The sequence below is a fragment of the Salmo salar genome, chromosome ssa23, assembly GCF_905237065.1.
Source record: "Salmo salar chromosome ssa23, Ssal_v3.1, whole genome shotgun sequence".
Classification (NCBI taxonomy): Eukaryota; Metazoa; Chordata; class Actinopteri; order Salmoniformes; family Salmonidae; genus Salmo; species Salmo salar.
The window spans coordinates 36,705,863-36,723,163 of NC_059464.1; the positions used below are offsets into that span (position 1 = coordinate 36,705,863).

Here is a 17,301-nt window from a genome sequence, read left to right on the forward strand (position 1 = left end):
ACAGCCAGCTCTCCCCATTGTGCCTAGGTGAAATAGTGATGCACTTTACCACAAAGACAAGTCTAGACTATTCCCACATGGGAAATGTAATGTAGTGAACCACTGGACAAACACTCCATCACATCAGCACACTAAGTGACCTGATGATGAGGTTTGTTCTCTTCCAGCTGAGTAAAACAGTGGCTGATTTCCACAAGAGGAGAAAATCTGGATTTTGAAAGCAAGAGGAAAAAAAAAAAAAAAAATAAATAAATAAAATCGGGGCTTTGTCACAATCAAATCATGTTGTGCGACTGGCCTGGATGCCCGCTGGCTCTGTCCCCTAATGTGGTGGGATGAGAGATGAGTGTGGACACAGGACCAGGCGGGCAGAGAGCAGAGGGCAAAGTGTGGGACTCAACCGTGATTAATCTCCCAGGCTCATTTGACCTTTCTGAGGGTTGTGGTTTTGGTGACAGTTGGATGGGGTTATATTATAGCAGAGGGAGAGAAGCGGAGGGAGAGGAGAGAGGAATCAGGGTCAATGTGTAATCAGGCCATAAAAACGCACCCAACAGCAGCTGACTGCAGATAAACAACAAGCACCAGCCAGTCAGGCAGTCAGGCAGTCAGGCAGTCAGGCAGTCAGCCAGTCAGGCAGTCAGCCAGTCAGCCAGTCAGGCAGTCAGGCAGTCAGGCAGTCAGGCAGTCAGCCAGTCAGGCAGTCAGCCAGTCAGCCAGTCAGGCAGTCAGCCAGTCAGGCAGTCAGCCAGTCAGGCAGTCAGCCAGTCAGCCAGTCAGGCAGTCAGCCAGTCAGGCAGTCAGCCAGTCAGCCAGTCAGGCAGTCAGCCAGTCAGGCAGTCAGCCAGTCAGGCAGTCAGCCAGTCAGGCAGTCAGGCAGTCAGGCAGTCAGCCAGTCAGGCAGTCAGGCAGTCAGCCAGTCAGGCAGTCAGCCAGTCAGGCAGTCAGCCAGTCAGGCAGTCAGCCAGTCAGGCAGTCAGGCAGTCAGGCAGTCAGCCAGTCAGCCAGTCTATCAGACCGAACGTATCAGAACAGAGATTCAATCTCCTCCTTATATGCCATTTATCAGACAGTTTAATCCTCCTCTTCTATAACTGGGCTGGATTCGACTGGTCAGACATTTGGTCCTCAAACATTTTGCATTTTGCATTTGTTAGAAATGAGAAAGTCAGTCATTTGCATCCATCATCTTTTACTGCTGCTGAACCGTAGTCAGGGTGACAAGATGCTGAGAAAACTATGGAGACCCATCAACATCAACTAGAGGATTGCGACAGACCACATAGATATAGGAGATAGTATAATGTGAATACCACTGAGCTGAGTGAATTGCTCAGCATAGACTTGTGCCACTTGTGCCTCTACATTTGGCATGAGCCCTCAGATCCTCAGAAGGTTATACAGCTGCACCATGTAGAGCATCCTGACTGGTTGCATCACCGCCTGGTATGGCAACTGCTCGGCCTCTGACCGCATGGCACTACAGAGGGTAGCGCATACGGCCCAGCACATCACTGGGGCCCAGCTCCCTGCAATCCAGGATCTCTATACCAGGCGGTGTCAGAGGAAGGCACTAATAATTGTCAAAGACTCCAGCCTCTCAAGTCACAGACTGTTCTCTCTGCTACCGCACGGCAAGCGGTACTGATGCACAAAGTCTGGAACCAACAGGACCCTGAACAGCTTCTACCCCCGAGCCATAACTGATAAATAGTCAGTTAAATAGTTAACCAATAGTTACACGGACTATCTGCATTGACCTTTTTTGCACAAACTCTTTTGAGTCATTACATATGCTGCTGTGACTGGTTATTATCTATCTATCCTGTTGCCTAGTCACTTTACCTCTACCTACAGGGTTAAAGTATATGTACATACAGTGCCTTTGGAAAGTATTCAGACCCTTTGACTTTTTCCACATTTTGTCACCTTACAGCCTTATTCTAAAATGGATGAAATAGTTTTTTCCTCATCAATCTGGGGTATTGTGTGTAGATTGATGATGAAAAATATAATTTCATCCGTTTTAGAATAAGGCTGTAACGTAACAAAATGTGGAAAAAGTCAAGGGGTCTGAATACTTTCCGAATGCACTGTATCTACCTCAATTTCCTCATACCCCTACACATGAACTGGGTACTGGTACCCGTGTATATAGCCAAGTTAACGTTACTCATTGTGGATTTATTCCTTGTTTTTCACTCATTTCTCTCTCTCTGCATTGATGGGAAGGGCCTATAAGTAAGCATTTCACTGTTAGGCTACCTACACCTGTTGTTTACCAAGGATGTGACAAATAACTTTGTATTTTATTTGGATTTGACACACAAAACATCAGTAGGCTATATGAAACGTTAAAGGAGAGACTGTTGGAGGTGAGCAGTAATACATAGTTTTAAGGGTCTACTCACGTCTCAGGCGGTATCTTCATCTGAGCGTGAGCAGTGAAGCAGAACCAGCTGAAACACAGGATCCACAGGCCCAGCCTCAGCCCTGTGGGGGTTCCTCTGGGTCCCAGCCTCAGCCCTGTGGGCGTTCCTCTGGGTCCCAGTCTCAGCCCTGTGGGCGTTCCTCTGGGTCCCAGCCTCAACCCTGTGGGGGTTCCTCTGGGTCCCAGCCTCAACCCTGTGGGGGTTCCTCTGGGTCCCAGCCTCAGCCTTGAGGGGGTCCCTCTGGGTCCCAGCCTGTTGGTTTCTCCACCTGATCTGGCTCTGGGTTGTAGTCCCATCCTGCCCGGGTCCACTGTGTCGCCTGAGGAGGACATCCGTACGGGTCCGCTGGCTATGGCTCCTCTCCAATATCTCAGTCAGCACACAACAAAACAACAACAACACACTTCAGGATCAGCAAACCTCAGGAAATTATTGAGGAACATCCCAATGAATCTGCAGGGTTAGGGTTAAGTTTCCTCATGTCAACTAAAGGAAGTGGAAGACTCTGACGTTATTTTTGACTGTGTTGAATGTGTGACCCAGTCTGCTCTTCTCCTCAGTGTGCGTGAATATCCGGTGTCTGGATCCTGTCATCCTCCAACCCTTTCTCTCCTTATTTTCTCATCCTCTCAAAACCACAGGTCAACCTCTCCTCTTTACAATCCTAAAGCACCACAACCTGCTCCTGTTGCCTTCTGGTGTTGGAAGATCAGAAGTTATAAAACACTCCAATAACACACAGTGAAGAGGCAGTATTTAGATCACTGTGACCTGTCCATCAACCATGACCAAGACATTCTAACAAGTATTCATCAGAAGTTCAGCATGCAGTGGTCATTCACATGGATCTAGAGTGCTGTAGTGCCCCTGCGTCCTGCCGGTGAAGGATCCCCTCCTGGTCCCTGGTAGCCCAGAGCAGATGAAAAGGTTACGCAGAGACCAGACCAGACAGTTGTGCCGTCACACTGACAACATCAACGGCCAGATGAAAATATCCAGAGATAGAGGCAGGAGGGACGCATGTAGCAGCCATTGATTTGACGACGCTGCCTTCTCTGACAGTCACCCAATTTAGGGCATAATCTACTTGGATTAAAACTCCCCACCCCAACCGACAAGGGGATAGGAGAGAGAGAGGAAGGGAGGGGTGGATAGAGGGAGGGGAGTAGAGAGGAGGAGGGAGGGAGGGATCGAAGCGGAGGATTGGATGAGGGGTTTGTTTTATCTAAGAGGATTATAGTGATTTCTGGAGACAGGCTCTTGTCCATCCAATCAGTGGATGAATAGAAGCCCCAACAGTTTGTTTTTAGCGAAGGCAGTGCTGGACTGTCTGGGACATCTAGCAGAGCCTGATACTCCCCTCCAACATCAACAAAAACACGCTAGCCAAGCCAGCTCCCGCCCGGCCACTCTGGCCCTCCGGTACTCTGGTACAGGAGCACCGGTAAGCAGCTGATGGAGCACTACTGAGTGAACACACTCACGCACGCATGCACCACACACACATCTTAAATATTTTTGTCTTGATACAACTTTGGAAACAGTGCTGCAGTGAGGCTAAGTGGTAAGGGATGTACAAGTGGGACATCAACTAGAGGTACTTTAAGACTAATCTCCTTTAAAAAAAATCTATTAGAGGAGAAGAGCACTAAGCTGCTACTCTCCTGACCTAAGGGATCTATGGTCTCTCATATTCAGAGTGTCTTATCCATGACCTTCAATAGAGAATAGGGTTTAGACTCCATAACGGTTTGGAGCATTTGGCACTAATCAAAAACAGTCCATTTCTAAAATGACACTTTGAGCTAAACCTATCAACCCATAGCTGTCCTTGGCAGAGACTGAAGTCAAGACAAGAGCTCCCTCTGCTGGCATGTGAGGAAACACGCAGGTGTTGATCTCTGGGAAGGGATACAACAGAGGGAAAGCAGTAACGTTACTGCAACTTAGTTGAAGCAAATGGTACTAATTTCTCCTAACATGGTGTTCATTCTGGGGTGATGAGACAGGGGGGAAAGAATGCCACCCACAAGAGAAGAGAATATTATTCCAGTTAACTTTCTCAGAAGACTTATTTTTGTCCAGTGCTTTTGGGAGTCAAGACCATTGTGGGTCCCTGTGCAGAGGTCAGGTTTAGTGGCATCCCTGTAGTAACTCACAGTGGCCTGGGTGTCAGGTTGGCCACTGCAGCAACCAGAACCGTGCTCTTTGGCCAATGCACAGCGTGACAGAGTAAATCACCCCCAATTACATGGATTCTAATCTACGCCCACGCTGGACAACTCCACAGTAAAAGGTGCAGAGAACTCAGCCTAGATTAGCACTTCTACTTGGAGATGATGTGTGAATATCGGCCCAGCAGCATGCAATTCATCACATTCCATTCTCCTCTCCAAAAGAGTAGCTTAATATTTCTTCATGCACCTTGCCTGGGAAGCCAGGTAATGATTGTATTTTTCTCCCCATGAGTCTGCAGCAAGGTCAATTTCATGTCATATTGACCTCACACACAGAGCCAAATCAGTTAGTCCATTTAGGCCGTCAAGAGAGAGTAGTTTCATATGGACCCACATTCACCCAACCATCATATCAAGCTCATCTGATCAAGCTCCACGACTCTTCTAGCTCTGATATGGGGGCTTATCCAGCGCTCCCCAGAACAATGCTCCCATTGAGGAGAACAGAGTGGCCCCCGCGTGGCCCCGGCCCTCAGAGACCAGCCAGGGCCAACCAGTGGGGTCTAACAGGCGGCTAATAGGCAGGCGGGGCACGGGGCCCGATCCATGCAGCTGTCGCCTGGCACACTCCGGCCTCAGGGAGACACGACAGCTTATGTTAGTGCCAAGTGGCCTGCTGCTGTGGAGGGGGTGGTAGGGTACTGCCTGGTGCAGCTCTTTCATCGTGGGTGCATGGAAACAGGGGGAGTGGAGATGGAGGATGGATGGACAGACAGATAAGACGGTTGGATAGATGAATGGTGTCGTAGTTGCAAGGCCAGACTGCACAGGGCGGTATGCACCCAACCACCCACCCATGATCCACCCCTCATCAACATCTTCACCTTGTCTGTCCTCCAGCCAGAGTGGTCTGGCTGGAGGATAGGGGAGAAGACTAGGTCTATGTGAGAGTTGAGCAGAGTGGTCTGGCTGGAGGATAGGGGAGAAGACTAGGTCTATGTGAGAGTTGAGCAGAGTGGTCTGGCTGGAGGAGAGGGGAGAAGACTAGGCCTTCCTTAGAGTTGAGTAAGTCTACCAGCTTTGTAGTAAATTCACTATAGTGTTTGCCACAGTAAGCAGGGATCCACTCTTCCCAGAGCTGAGGGGTGCTGAGATGTGGGTAATTACAGATACTAAAATACTGCAGCATGTGTTGGAGTTAGTGGCCATGCTGCTACAGCGCACACACACACACACACACACACACACACACACACACACACACACACACACACACACACACACACACACACACACACACACACACACACACACACACACACACACACACACACACACACACACACACACACACACACACACAGCGGTAGATAGGGTTACCCTGCTGACAGAGCAGGATGCCTGGCATTACAGCCCAGGAAAAGGCTCTGAGAAGGGCCGCCCAAAGGGTCTAGGGTAGCAACAGGGACACGGAGCCTCAAATATTCCGGCGACACTGCAGAAAAATGATGATAAGTTTGAATGTTGCATGCTGATGGAATTTTGGTGGCATGTACTGTTTGAACATGTAGCTCCCACAGTGACAACAGCAGAGGGTGCTGATATGGGATGTGTAGTAGACAGGACAGCCATTTGCTGTAACTTTAACCCCAACTCTAGACATCACTGTGTTACATTCTGAAACCATGTTTGAGCAAGTATGAGTATTTATGATACTCTATTTCATGAATGCCACTGTGGGGATATGTTCAATACAAAGTGGTATGACACTACGACACTTCTATGAGTCTTTGGCTCATCTTGGAGGGGTCCCCCTCTGGAGGAGTCCATCGTGATGCCCTCTGAATGGGTTCCTCTCCACAGTCCACCAACTCCGTACCTCCAGATGAGCAGACACTGATCCAACCAGAGAAACCATTTTGCTCTCCAGCTTATGTACTGATGCCTGTGCATATGACATCACCACGCAGTCCAATATCAGGTTGCTCAGAAGTTGAAATATTAATGGCGACATCTGCTTAATTAAACTTCAGAGCCTAATCTTCTGTGCCAAACTGCGGGTGCCGGGATTTAAAAGTCATGCATTTCCCCCCCTTTCTAGCAGCCTTTTCTCCCCCTGCTGAAGAACAGTGCTTATCTCACAGTTGGTTTATTATTTATCCCCAGGCATTAGGCCAACAGTTGCCGTTCGTTCTGCCTGTTGCTCCCTCTCTCCAGCCCTATGTCTGTCCACACCTGCAGCTGTCACTTCTGCCTGCTATCGCCACGGTTACTGCAGCACACTCTACCCCCTCCCTCTACGCCAGCCGTCAGCCAAGACCCCTAGTGGAGACCCCTAGTCTATAGAGAGTAGAGACCTCCTTCTGTAGAGACCCCTAGTCTATAGAGAGTAGAGACCTCCTTCTGTAGAGACCACTAGTCTATAGAGAGTAGAGACCTCCTTCTGTAGAGACCCCTAGTCTATAGAGAGTAGAGACCTTCTGTAGAGACCCCTAGTCTATAGAGAGTAGAGACCTCCTTCTGGAGAGACCCCTAGTCTATAGAGAGTAGAGACCTCCTTCTGTAGAGACCCCTAGTCTATAGAGATTAGAGACCTCCTTCTGGAGAGACCCCTAGTCTATAGAGAGTAGAGACCTCCTTCTGTAGAGACCCCTAGTCTATAGAGAGTACAGACCTACTTCTATAGAGAGCAGAGACCTCCTTCTGTAGAGAGCCCTAGTCTATAGAGAGTAGAGCTCTCCTTGTGTAGAGGGTAAAGACCTTCTGTAGAGAGCCCTAGTCTATAGAGAGTAGAGACCTCCTTCTGTAGAGACCCCTAGTCTATAGAGAGTAGAGACCTCATTCTGTAGAGAGCCCTAGTCCATAGAGAGTAGAGACCTCCTTCTGGAGAGAGCCCTAGTCTATAGAGAGTAGAGACCTCCTTCTGTAGAGACCCCTAGTCTATAGAGAGTAGAGACCTCATTCTGTAGAGAGCCCTAGTCTATAGAGAGTAGAGACCTCCTTCTGGAGAGAGCCCTAGTCTATAGAGAGTAGAGACCTCCTTCTGTAGAGAGCCCTAGTCTATAGAGAGTAGAGACCTCCTTCTGGAGAGACCCATAGTCTATAGAGAGTAGAGCTCTCCTTGTGTAGAGAGTAGAGACCTCCTTCTGGAGAGACCCCTAGTCTATAGAGAGTAGAGACCTCCTTCTGGAGAGAGCCCTAGTCTATAGAGAGTAGAGACCTCCTTCTGGAGAGACCCCTAGTCTATAGAGAGTAGAGACCTCCTTCTGGAGAGACCCCTAGTCTATAGAGAGTAGAGCTCTCCTTGTGTAGAGAGTAAAGACCTCCTTCTGTAGAGAACCCTAGTCTATAGAGAGTAGAGACCTACTTCTGTAGAGACCCCTAGTCTATAGAGAGTAGAGACCTACTTCTATAGAGAGTAGAGACCACCTTCTGTAGAGAGCCCTAGTCTATAGAGAGTAGAGACCTCCTTCTGTAGAGAGCCCTAGTCTATAGAGAGTAGAGACCTCCTTCTGTAGAGAGCCCTAGTCTATAGAGAGTAGAGACCTCCTTCTGTAGAGAGCCCTAGTCTATAGAGAGTAGAGACCTCCTTCTGTAGAGAGCCCTAGTCTATAGAGAGTAGAGACCTCATTCTGTAGAGAGCCCTAGTCTATAGAGAGTAGAGACCTCCTTCTGGAGAGAGCCCTAGTCTATAGAGAGTAGAGACCTCCTTCTGTAGAGAGCCCTAGTCTATAGAGAGTAGAGACCTCCTTCTGGAGAGACCCATAGTCTATAGAGAGTAGAGCTCTCCTTGTGTAGAGAGTAGAGACCTCCTTCTGGAGAGACCCCTAGTCTATAGAGAGTAGAGACCTCCTTCTGGAGAGAGCCCTAGTCTATAGAGAGTAGAGACCTCCTTCTGGAGAGACCCCTAGTCTATAGAGAGTAGAGACCTCCTTCTGGAGAGACCCCTAGTCTATAGAGAGTAGAGCTCTCCTTGTGTAGAGAGTAAAGACCTCCTTCTGTAGAGAACCCTAGTCTATAGAGAGTAGAGACCTACTTCTGTAGAGACCCCTAGTCTATAGAGAGTAGAGACCTACTTCTATAGAGAGTAGAGACCTCCTTCTGTAGAGAGCCCTAGTCTATAGAGAGTAGAGACCTCCTTCTGTAGAGAGCCCTAGTCTATAGAGAGTAGAGACCTCCTTCTGTAGAGAGCCCTAGTCTATAGAGAGTAGAGACCTCCTTCTGTAGAGAGCCCTAGTCTATAGAGAGTAGAGACCTCCTTCTGTAGAGAGCCCTAGTCTATAGAGAGTAGAGACCTCCTTCTGTAGAGAGCCCTAGTCTATAGAGTAGAGACCTCCTTCTGGAGAGACCCCTAGTCTATAGAGAGTAGAGACCTACTTCTGTAGAGAGCCCTAGTCTATAGAGAGTAGAGACCTACTTCTATAGAGAGTAGAGACCTCCTTCTGTAGAGAGCCCTAGTCTATAGAGAGTAGAGACCTCCTTCTGTAGAGACCCCTAGTCTGTAGAGAGTAGAGACCTCCTTCTGTAGAGAGCCCTAGTCTATAGAGAGTAGAGACCTCCTTCTGTAGAGACCCCTAGTCTATAGAGAGTAGAGACCTCCTTCTGTAGAGAGCCCTAGTCTATAGAGAGTAGAGACCTCCTTCTGTAGAGAGCCCTAGTCTATAGAGAGTAGAGACCTACTTCTATAGAGAGAAGAGACCTCCTTCTGGAGAGACCCCTAGTCTATAGAGAGTAGAGACCTCCTTCTGTAGAGACCCCTAGTCTATAGAGAGTAGAGACCTACTTCTATAGAGAGTAGAGACCTTCTGTAGAGAGCCCTAGTCTATAGAGAGTAGAGACCTCCTTCTGGAGAGACCCCTAGTCTATAGAGAGTACAGACCTACTTCTATAGAGAGTAGAGCTCTCCTTCTGTAGAGAGTAAAGACCTCCTTCTGTAGAGACCCCTAGTCTATAGAGAGTAGAGCTCTCCTTGTGTAGAGAGTAAAGACCTCCTTCTGTAGAGACCCCTAGTCTATAGAGAGTAGAGACCTCATTCTGTAGAGAGCCCTAGTCTATAGAGAGTAGAGACCTTCTGTAGAGACCCCTAGTCTATAGAGAGTAGAGACCTCCTTCTGGAGAGACCCCTAGTCTATAGAGAGTAGAGACCTCCTTCTGTAGAGACCCCTAGTCTATAGAGAGTAGAGACCTTCTGTAGAGACCCCTAGTCTATAGAGAGTAGAGACCTCCTTCTGGAGAGACCCCTAGTCTATAGAGAGTAGAGACCTCATTCTGGAGAGACCCCTAGTCTATAGAGAGTAGAGCTCTCCTTGTGTAGAGAGTAAAGACCTCCTTCTGTAGAGAACCCTAGTCTATAGAGAGTAGAGACCTCCTTCTGTAGAGACCCCTAGTCTATAGAGAGTAGAGACCTCATTCTGTAGAGAGCCCTAGTCTATAGAGAGTAGAGACCTTCTGTAGAGACCCCTAGTCTATAGAGAGTAGAGACCTCCTTCTGGAGAGACCCCTAGTCTATAGAGAGTAGAGACCTCCTTCTGTAGAGACCCCTAGTCTATAGAGAGTAGAGACCTCATTCTGGAGAGACCCCTAGTCTATAGAGAGTAGAGACCTTCTGTAGAGAGCCCTAGTCTATAGAGAGTAGAGACCTCATTCTGGAGAGACCCCTAGTCTATAGAGAGTAGATCTCTCCTTGTGTAGAGAGTAAAGACCTCCTTCTGTAGAGACCCCTAGTCTATAGAGAGTAGAGACCTCATTCTGGAGAGACCCCTAGTCTATAGAGAGTAGAGACCTCATTCTGGAGAGACCCCTAGTCTATAGAGAGTAGAGCTCTCCTTGTGTAGAGGGTAAAGACCTCCTTCTGTAGAGACCCCTAGTCTATAGAGAGTAGAGAAGTGACCTCCTTCTGTAGAGACACCTAGTCTATAGAGTAGACACCTCCTTCTGTAGAGAGTAGAGACCCCGTTCTATAGAGAGTAGAGACCTACTTCTGTAGAGACACCTAGTCTATAGAGAGTAGAGACCTCCTTCTGTAGCGAGAAGAGACCTCCTTCTGTAGAGACCCCTAGTCTATAGAGAGTAGAGACCTCCTTCTGTAAAGACCACTAGTCTATAGAGAGTAGAGAAGTGACCTCCTTCTGTAGAGACACCTAGTCTATAGAGAGTAGACACCTCCTTCTGTAGAGAGTAGAGACCCCGTTCTATAGAGAGTAGAGACCTCCTTCTGTAGAGACCCCTAGTCTATAGAGAGTAGAGACCTCCTTCTGTAGAGACCACTAGTCTATAGAGTAGACACCTCCTTCTGTAGAGAGTAGAGACCCCGTTCTATAGAGAGTAGAGACCTACTTCTGTAGAGACACCTAGTCTATAGAGAGTAGAGACCTCCTTCTATAGAGAGAAGAGACCTCCTTCTGTAGCGAGAAGAGACCTCCTTCTGTAGAGACCACTAGTCTATAGAGAGTAGAGACCTCCTTCTGTAAAGACCACTAGTCTATAGAGAGTAGAGACCTCCTTCTGTAGAGACCCCTAGTCTATAGAGAGTACAGACCTCCTTCTGTAGAGAGAAGAGACTCCTGGTCTGTGAGAGCGGAGACCTCCTGTAGACAGAAGAGAATCCTGGTCTGTAGAGAGTAGAGACCTCCTTCTGTAGAGATTTGATTTATTAGGATCCCCATTAGCCGACACCAATGGCGAAACCTAGTCTTACTGGAGTCCGACAAATAATGAAAAGACATTACAGATAAAAGACTTCACAATTTCCATACATTTAAAAACATTAACATGTAGTGTGTGTGTGTGTGTGTGTGTGTGTGTGTGTGTGTGTGTGTGTGTGTGTGTGTGTGTGTGTGTGTATGTGTGTGTGTGTGTGTGTGTGTCGTGACACATGTCAGTACACACATACAACCACTAGGTCACATGGAGGAGAGGTGTTCCTTTATTTATCTTTGAAACCAGGTTTGCTGTTCACTTGTGCTATATAAGATGGAAGAGAGTTCCATGCACTCATGGCTGTGTATAATACTGTACGCTTCCTTGAATTGTTCTGGACCTGGGAACTGTGAAAAGACCCCTGGTGGCATGTCTGGTGGGGTAAGTGTGTTTGTCAGAGCTGTGTGTACGTTGACTATGCAAACAATTTGGGATTTTCAACACATTAATGTTTCTTATAAAAAGAAGAAGAGATGCAGTCAATCTCTCCTCAACTCTTAGCCAAGAGAGACTGGCATGCATAGTATTTATATCAGCCCTCTGATTACAATGAAGAGCAGAACGTGCCGCTCTGTTTTGAGCCTGGGCAGCTTAATTAACTAGGTCATTCTTTGCAGCACTTGACCACATGACTGGACAATAATCAAGATAAGATAAACCTAGAGTCTGCAGGACTTGCTTTGTGGAGTGTGGAGTCAAAAGAGATAGTGATACTTCGAGATTTTGGCAATGAAGCCCTTTATCTAGTTCCCCAGAGTCAGATGAACTCGAGGATACATTTTTATGTCTCTGCTTAAAGTTGCTAACTAGCATAAGTGCAATTGCTAACTAGCGTTAGCACAATGACTGAAAGTCTATGGTAACAGCTAGTATGTTAGTAGATACCATAGACTTCCAGCCATTGCGGTAACGCTAGTTAGCAGTGGCATGCGTAACTATCTCTAATTTCCTTCATACTGGATGCAGAAATAAAAATGGTATCCATGAGGTCATCTCTATAGAGAGACTCTGGAGAAGTAGATAAAGGGCTCCATTGCCAAAATCCTGAAGTATCCCTTTAATCCCTCCAGGATTAAATGTTATGCTGCCTCAGTGAGAGTGCTGCTCTGGCCACATGGTGTCCATCCATTTAGCCCACCACAAACTATGGGCACTTTGACCTCTAACCTCTGGGTTTATGGTTTTCACTACATGTAAGTTAAAAACCCCAAATGATATAGTTTCACTGTTAGAATACTTCTGGACTTACTGTGTAAAACTCCCTGGATGTTTAAATCAGATTTACTGAATGTTATCAAATGGAGTTAACTAGATGGCAAGAATGTTCCTCCAATATACAGAGCATTCTGAAAGTATTCAGATCTCTTGACTTTTTCCACATTTTGTTACACACAATACCCCTATAATGACAAAGCGAAAACAGGTTTTTAGAAACTTTTGCAAATGGATTAAACATAAAAACATAAAATACCTTATTTACATATGTATTCAGACCCTTGTTATGAGACTCGAAATTGAGCTCAGGTGCATCCTGTTTCCATTGATCATCCTTGAGGTGTTTCTACAACTTGATTGGCTTGATTGGTCCCCAAGAACACAGTGGCCTCCATAATTTTTTAATGGAAGAAGATTGGAACCACCAAGACTATTCCTAGAGCTGGCTCCCCGGCCAAACCTGAGCAATCGGGGGAGAAGGGCCTTGGTCAGGGTGGTGACCATGAACCTGATGCTCACTCAGACAGAGCACCAGCGTTCCTCTGTGGAGATGAGAGAACCTTCCAGAAGGACAACCATCTCTGCAGCACTCCACCAATCAGGCCTTAATGGAAGAGTGGCCAGACAGAAGACACTCCTCAGTAAAAGGCACATGAGAGCCAACTTGGAGTTTGCCAAAAGGCACTTAAAGGACTCTCAGACCATGAGAAACAAGATTCTCTGGTCTAATGAAACCAATATTGAAGTATTTGGCCTGAATGCCAAGCGTCACATCTGGAGGAAACCCGGCACCATCCCTACGGTGAAGCATGGTGGTGGCAGCATCATGCTGTGGACGGCAGGGACTGGGAGACTAGTCAGGATTGAGGGATATATGAACAGAGCAAAGCACAGAGAGATCATTGATGAAAACCTGCTCCAGAGCGCTCAGGAACTCAGACTGGGGCGAAGGTTCAACAGGAGTGGCTTCGGGACAAGTCTCTGAATGTCCTTGAGTGGCCCAGCTAGAGCCCGGACTTGAACCTGATCAAACATCTCTGCAGAGACCTGAAAATAGATGTGCAGCTAAGCTCCCCGTCCAACCTAACAGAGCTTGACAAGATCTGCAGAGAAGAATGGGAGAAACTCCCCAAATACAGGTGTGCCAAGCTTGTAGCGTCATACCCAAGAAGACTCAAGGCTGTAATCACAGTCAAAGGTGCTTCAACAAAGTACTGAGTAAAGGGTCTGAATACTTATGTAAATGTGATATTTCAGTTTTTTTTTATATAAATTTGATCAAATAAAAATATAAACTGTTTTTGCTTTGTTACTATGGAGTATTGTGTGTAGATTGATGAGGGACAAAACGATTTCATCAATTTTAGAATAAGGCTGTAACGTAACAAAATGTGGAAAAAGTCAAGCGGTCTGAATACTTTCCGAATGCACTCTACTGTACTGTACCAGTAAATGAGTCAATCAATGATAATGGTTCAATATAGATTTTTTTTATGTTGATAAAGGCCATATAAACCATATGTAAAGGTATATAATATACAGGACATATTTATTACGTTTATGCTATCATCTATAAGCACTAACCATAAGCTGGCCATAATAAACTGGTGAAAGCAGAAGAGCACTCACACAGAGGGGTAAGAAACCCCAACCTAGAGGGCCATAGCCTACCACCCCTCCTCCCTTCTGATAGTCAGGGGTCAGTAGGAGCGCGGTGAACTCAACTCAGCATCAGACAAACTCACGCTTTATACCCCTGGCACAGCATCAACCTCTCTCTCCCTCGCCCCCAAAAAGCTATCAATAAAAGATTTCCAACTTGGCAAGATGTACAGATTCTGAAGATTGAGAGGACTATTAACACACACAAGAGGCCCACAGTGCTGCAGAAATCCCCTGTTCTGCCACACGGTGTCCAGTTACTCTGACAATTTTCAGGGGGTTTAACGACTTCCTGTGGAAATCAATATATTCTCTGTGGTAAAATGATTCACGTCGAAAGATTGACCAAAGCAAATGCTTACCTCCCTGGCGGGGCTGCAGCCTGTTGCCGCTGAATGTCCATACTTCAAAGTGCTCATCCTTCTCTGACATTCGGCTTAAGCATAGAGAACAGCCTTTGGGAACAGAACTTGTCACACTTGTCTCACTCAGTTACTTTTTGTGTCAAAGTTTTAAATGGTTTGCTGTGTTTTAATGTTATTTTTCTAATACTTTTTTGAAATTTATAGTGCCACCCTTTGAGGGAATTATCATATTCTTGGTTGGGGTCATTTCCTGGAAGTGAATCCCGGGTAGGCCGTCATTGTAAGTAATAATTTGTTCTTATGTGGAACTGACAGCATTTTAGCAACATGAAATCTTATTCAAATCTGTTCATATACACCCCCAGGAAGAATATGACACTTTTTCATTTTCTGACAAGTGAGCACAGATATGGTCATTTTCAGAAATTCTTAGAATGTTTGGGAATTACGTACACTAAGGCATTTGTGAAAATTCTATAGCAATATAGAGTGGGAAGTCGGCCATGTGTTTGGACAGTTAATAGACACTGCAGTAAATAAAACCGAATAAAAACATCTGTCTCGTCCAGGACCGGAGTGTCTCGTCCAGGACCGGAGTCTACACAGACTGTTAAGCCATAGCCAATCAGAGGTACAGTAGGTCTACTGTATATGCAAACCAGCCATTTGCCAAAAGGGCCTGCCATCATTCACTTTGAATTGGACTGTGTGTTTATAGGCAGATGCAACAGCGCAACTTTAGATCATTAGAATGCATTCGGCAAAAGCCACAAAATACACTTGAATAGATTCCTGTAAATATGTAGATAAATACCGCCAGAGTCCTTTGGGAACTTTACAGTCCTATTGATCAAACAACGTTAAAAGGCTTTCTTTCCCTATATGTACATCATCAACAACAACAACATCAACAACTAATGCTAGCCAGAGCAAGATGAGCAAACATCTAACGAAGGAAGATTAGATAAAGCCTCTCAAACGTTTTCAGCTAGTTGGCAGTCAAAAGTTCACTGATAAATGAAGGGGAATAGCCTGCTCGTTCTTCTGCAGCTTGCCTGCCAATGCATGCGATTTGGCACACTCAGACAATTAAAAACTGAGTGGATAGCTAGCCAGAGTGAATTTGCGAACGCCAGTGATATGCTAACAAGATAACAGTCGTTCAGCATAGCTCACTAGCTAGCAAAGCGATTCACATTTCTTGCTAGTTTACCAAATGACACATGCATCTCTAGCTGTGTGGCCACTGAAAAATGATACGAGGGGAAGTCAGCCAGTCACTCACCCACTCCAATAATAATGACATGACGACCTAGCAGCTAGCTAGCTAGCTAACTTTAGGCTCTGTGCTTTTAGCTTGCTACATAAACTGATACGCTATCATATTAGCCACGCACGTTATGACTGACTTGTGATCATTGCCTTTGCTAGTTTGACTGTATTGACATTCCCAGCCTTAATTACATGTGTCAGTTTTTGTACAAAATATTAAGTCATTGAAACTGAAACAGTACATCTTGAATGGAGGCAGCAGGGAATGTACCAGGCCAGCTGTGACTTACAACCTGATAGCAATACTTTTTGAACTACCAATAAATGTTTTGGTGAATTATATGAATCATGCATTGCGCTGAATCCATCTATTCTACCAACCATGCCTTAGCATACGTCATGGAATGTTGAGTCAAATAGAACATATTTTGACAACCTCTTAAAAAGTTGGTTTTGTAGCATAAACTGGGACTTTGATATTTTTTACTGATATTATGATTGTCTGTTTGTTTCATATCTGTAAAGTAGTTAAAACGCTGCCAGTTCCACTTTAAAATCCCATGGCATTTATCATAAAATTAGGGGTGTTAACCCATGGATAAATTCCCATCATGGCCACCTAATCTCATTCCTAATTTGCATATATCACTCCTCACCTCTATAGCTGATGTGTGGTGAGCGTTGGTCACCGTGTATCACCCAGGTATGTGACACAGATTGGTGGTGGATGAGGTGAGTTTCCCCCTACTATGTAAAGTGCTTTGAGTACCTCAGTTGGTTGAAAAGTATATGAATCCAACAAATCTGTATCAGGGGCGAAAATCTGATATCAACTTTGGAGGGGACAATTACATTACATTTTCTCAAGAGCAATTCCTGAGGGGGACACCAAAAGTAGTGCTGTAACACATAGCCTACGTTTAATATGGTAAATGTATATTGAGGAACCAAAGAAATAAGGTGTTTGCCGTACTCCTAACTACCGGTACCCAAAACTACACAACTAATCACAACAGCAATACCATTGCCTTTAACAAATCTTAGTTCAGTCACCAGTTTAAGTTGAGAGTGGGGGTATCCATGGCATTTTCCAATTATGTTCCTATTTTACAAGTTTAAAAAAATGAGAACCTTTCATAATGTTGCCAAACAAAGACTCAACAAACTTACCTGAGACTCCCTGTCTCTGCCAGTCTGTCCCTGCATATCTGTCCCCAACTCTGCTGTCTGTGTGCCATCTGTTGCCTGCTCTGCCTAATGACATCATTGTGAAACATTTCCATTAGAATTTCATTTCTTTCTTATGAACATTTTATCAACTAGTCTTTGAGATATTAGGCTCCTAGGGTTCTTACTTTGCGTTTTGGTGTACTGAAAAATACTCTGATGTCCGTCTTTTTTCTGCCATTTTTCTGCCATTTTTCTACCTGGTTGGCTACACACACACAGTATGTAGGTTATTTACAGTAGGAGATGGGC

The 17,301-nt window shown here is 45.8% G+C and overlaps 1 protein-coding gene across 2 annotated transcripts in view; it reads right to left on the bottom strand.

The window, feature by feature from the left end:
• The window catches only part of LOC106584529 (voltage-dependent calcium channel subunit alpha-2/delta-4), a 99,762-nt gene extending 93,915 nt beyond the window's left edge, over positions 1 to 5,847 (bottom strand). For both annotated transcript variants that reach the window (XM_045706555.1, XM_014169929.2), the window contains exon 1: positions 2,412 to 5,847. In XM_045706555.1, the coding sequence (XP_045562511.1) occupies positions 2,412 to 2,764 (353 nt within the window). In that variant the 5' untranslated portion in view covers positions 2,765 to 5,847. The remainder of the gene's footprint in view (positions 1 to 2,411) is intronic.
• Positions 5,848 to 17,301: the final 11,454 nt, after the last annotated feature.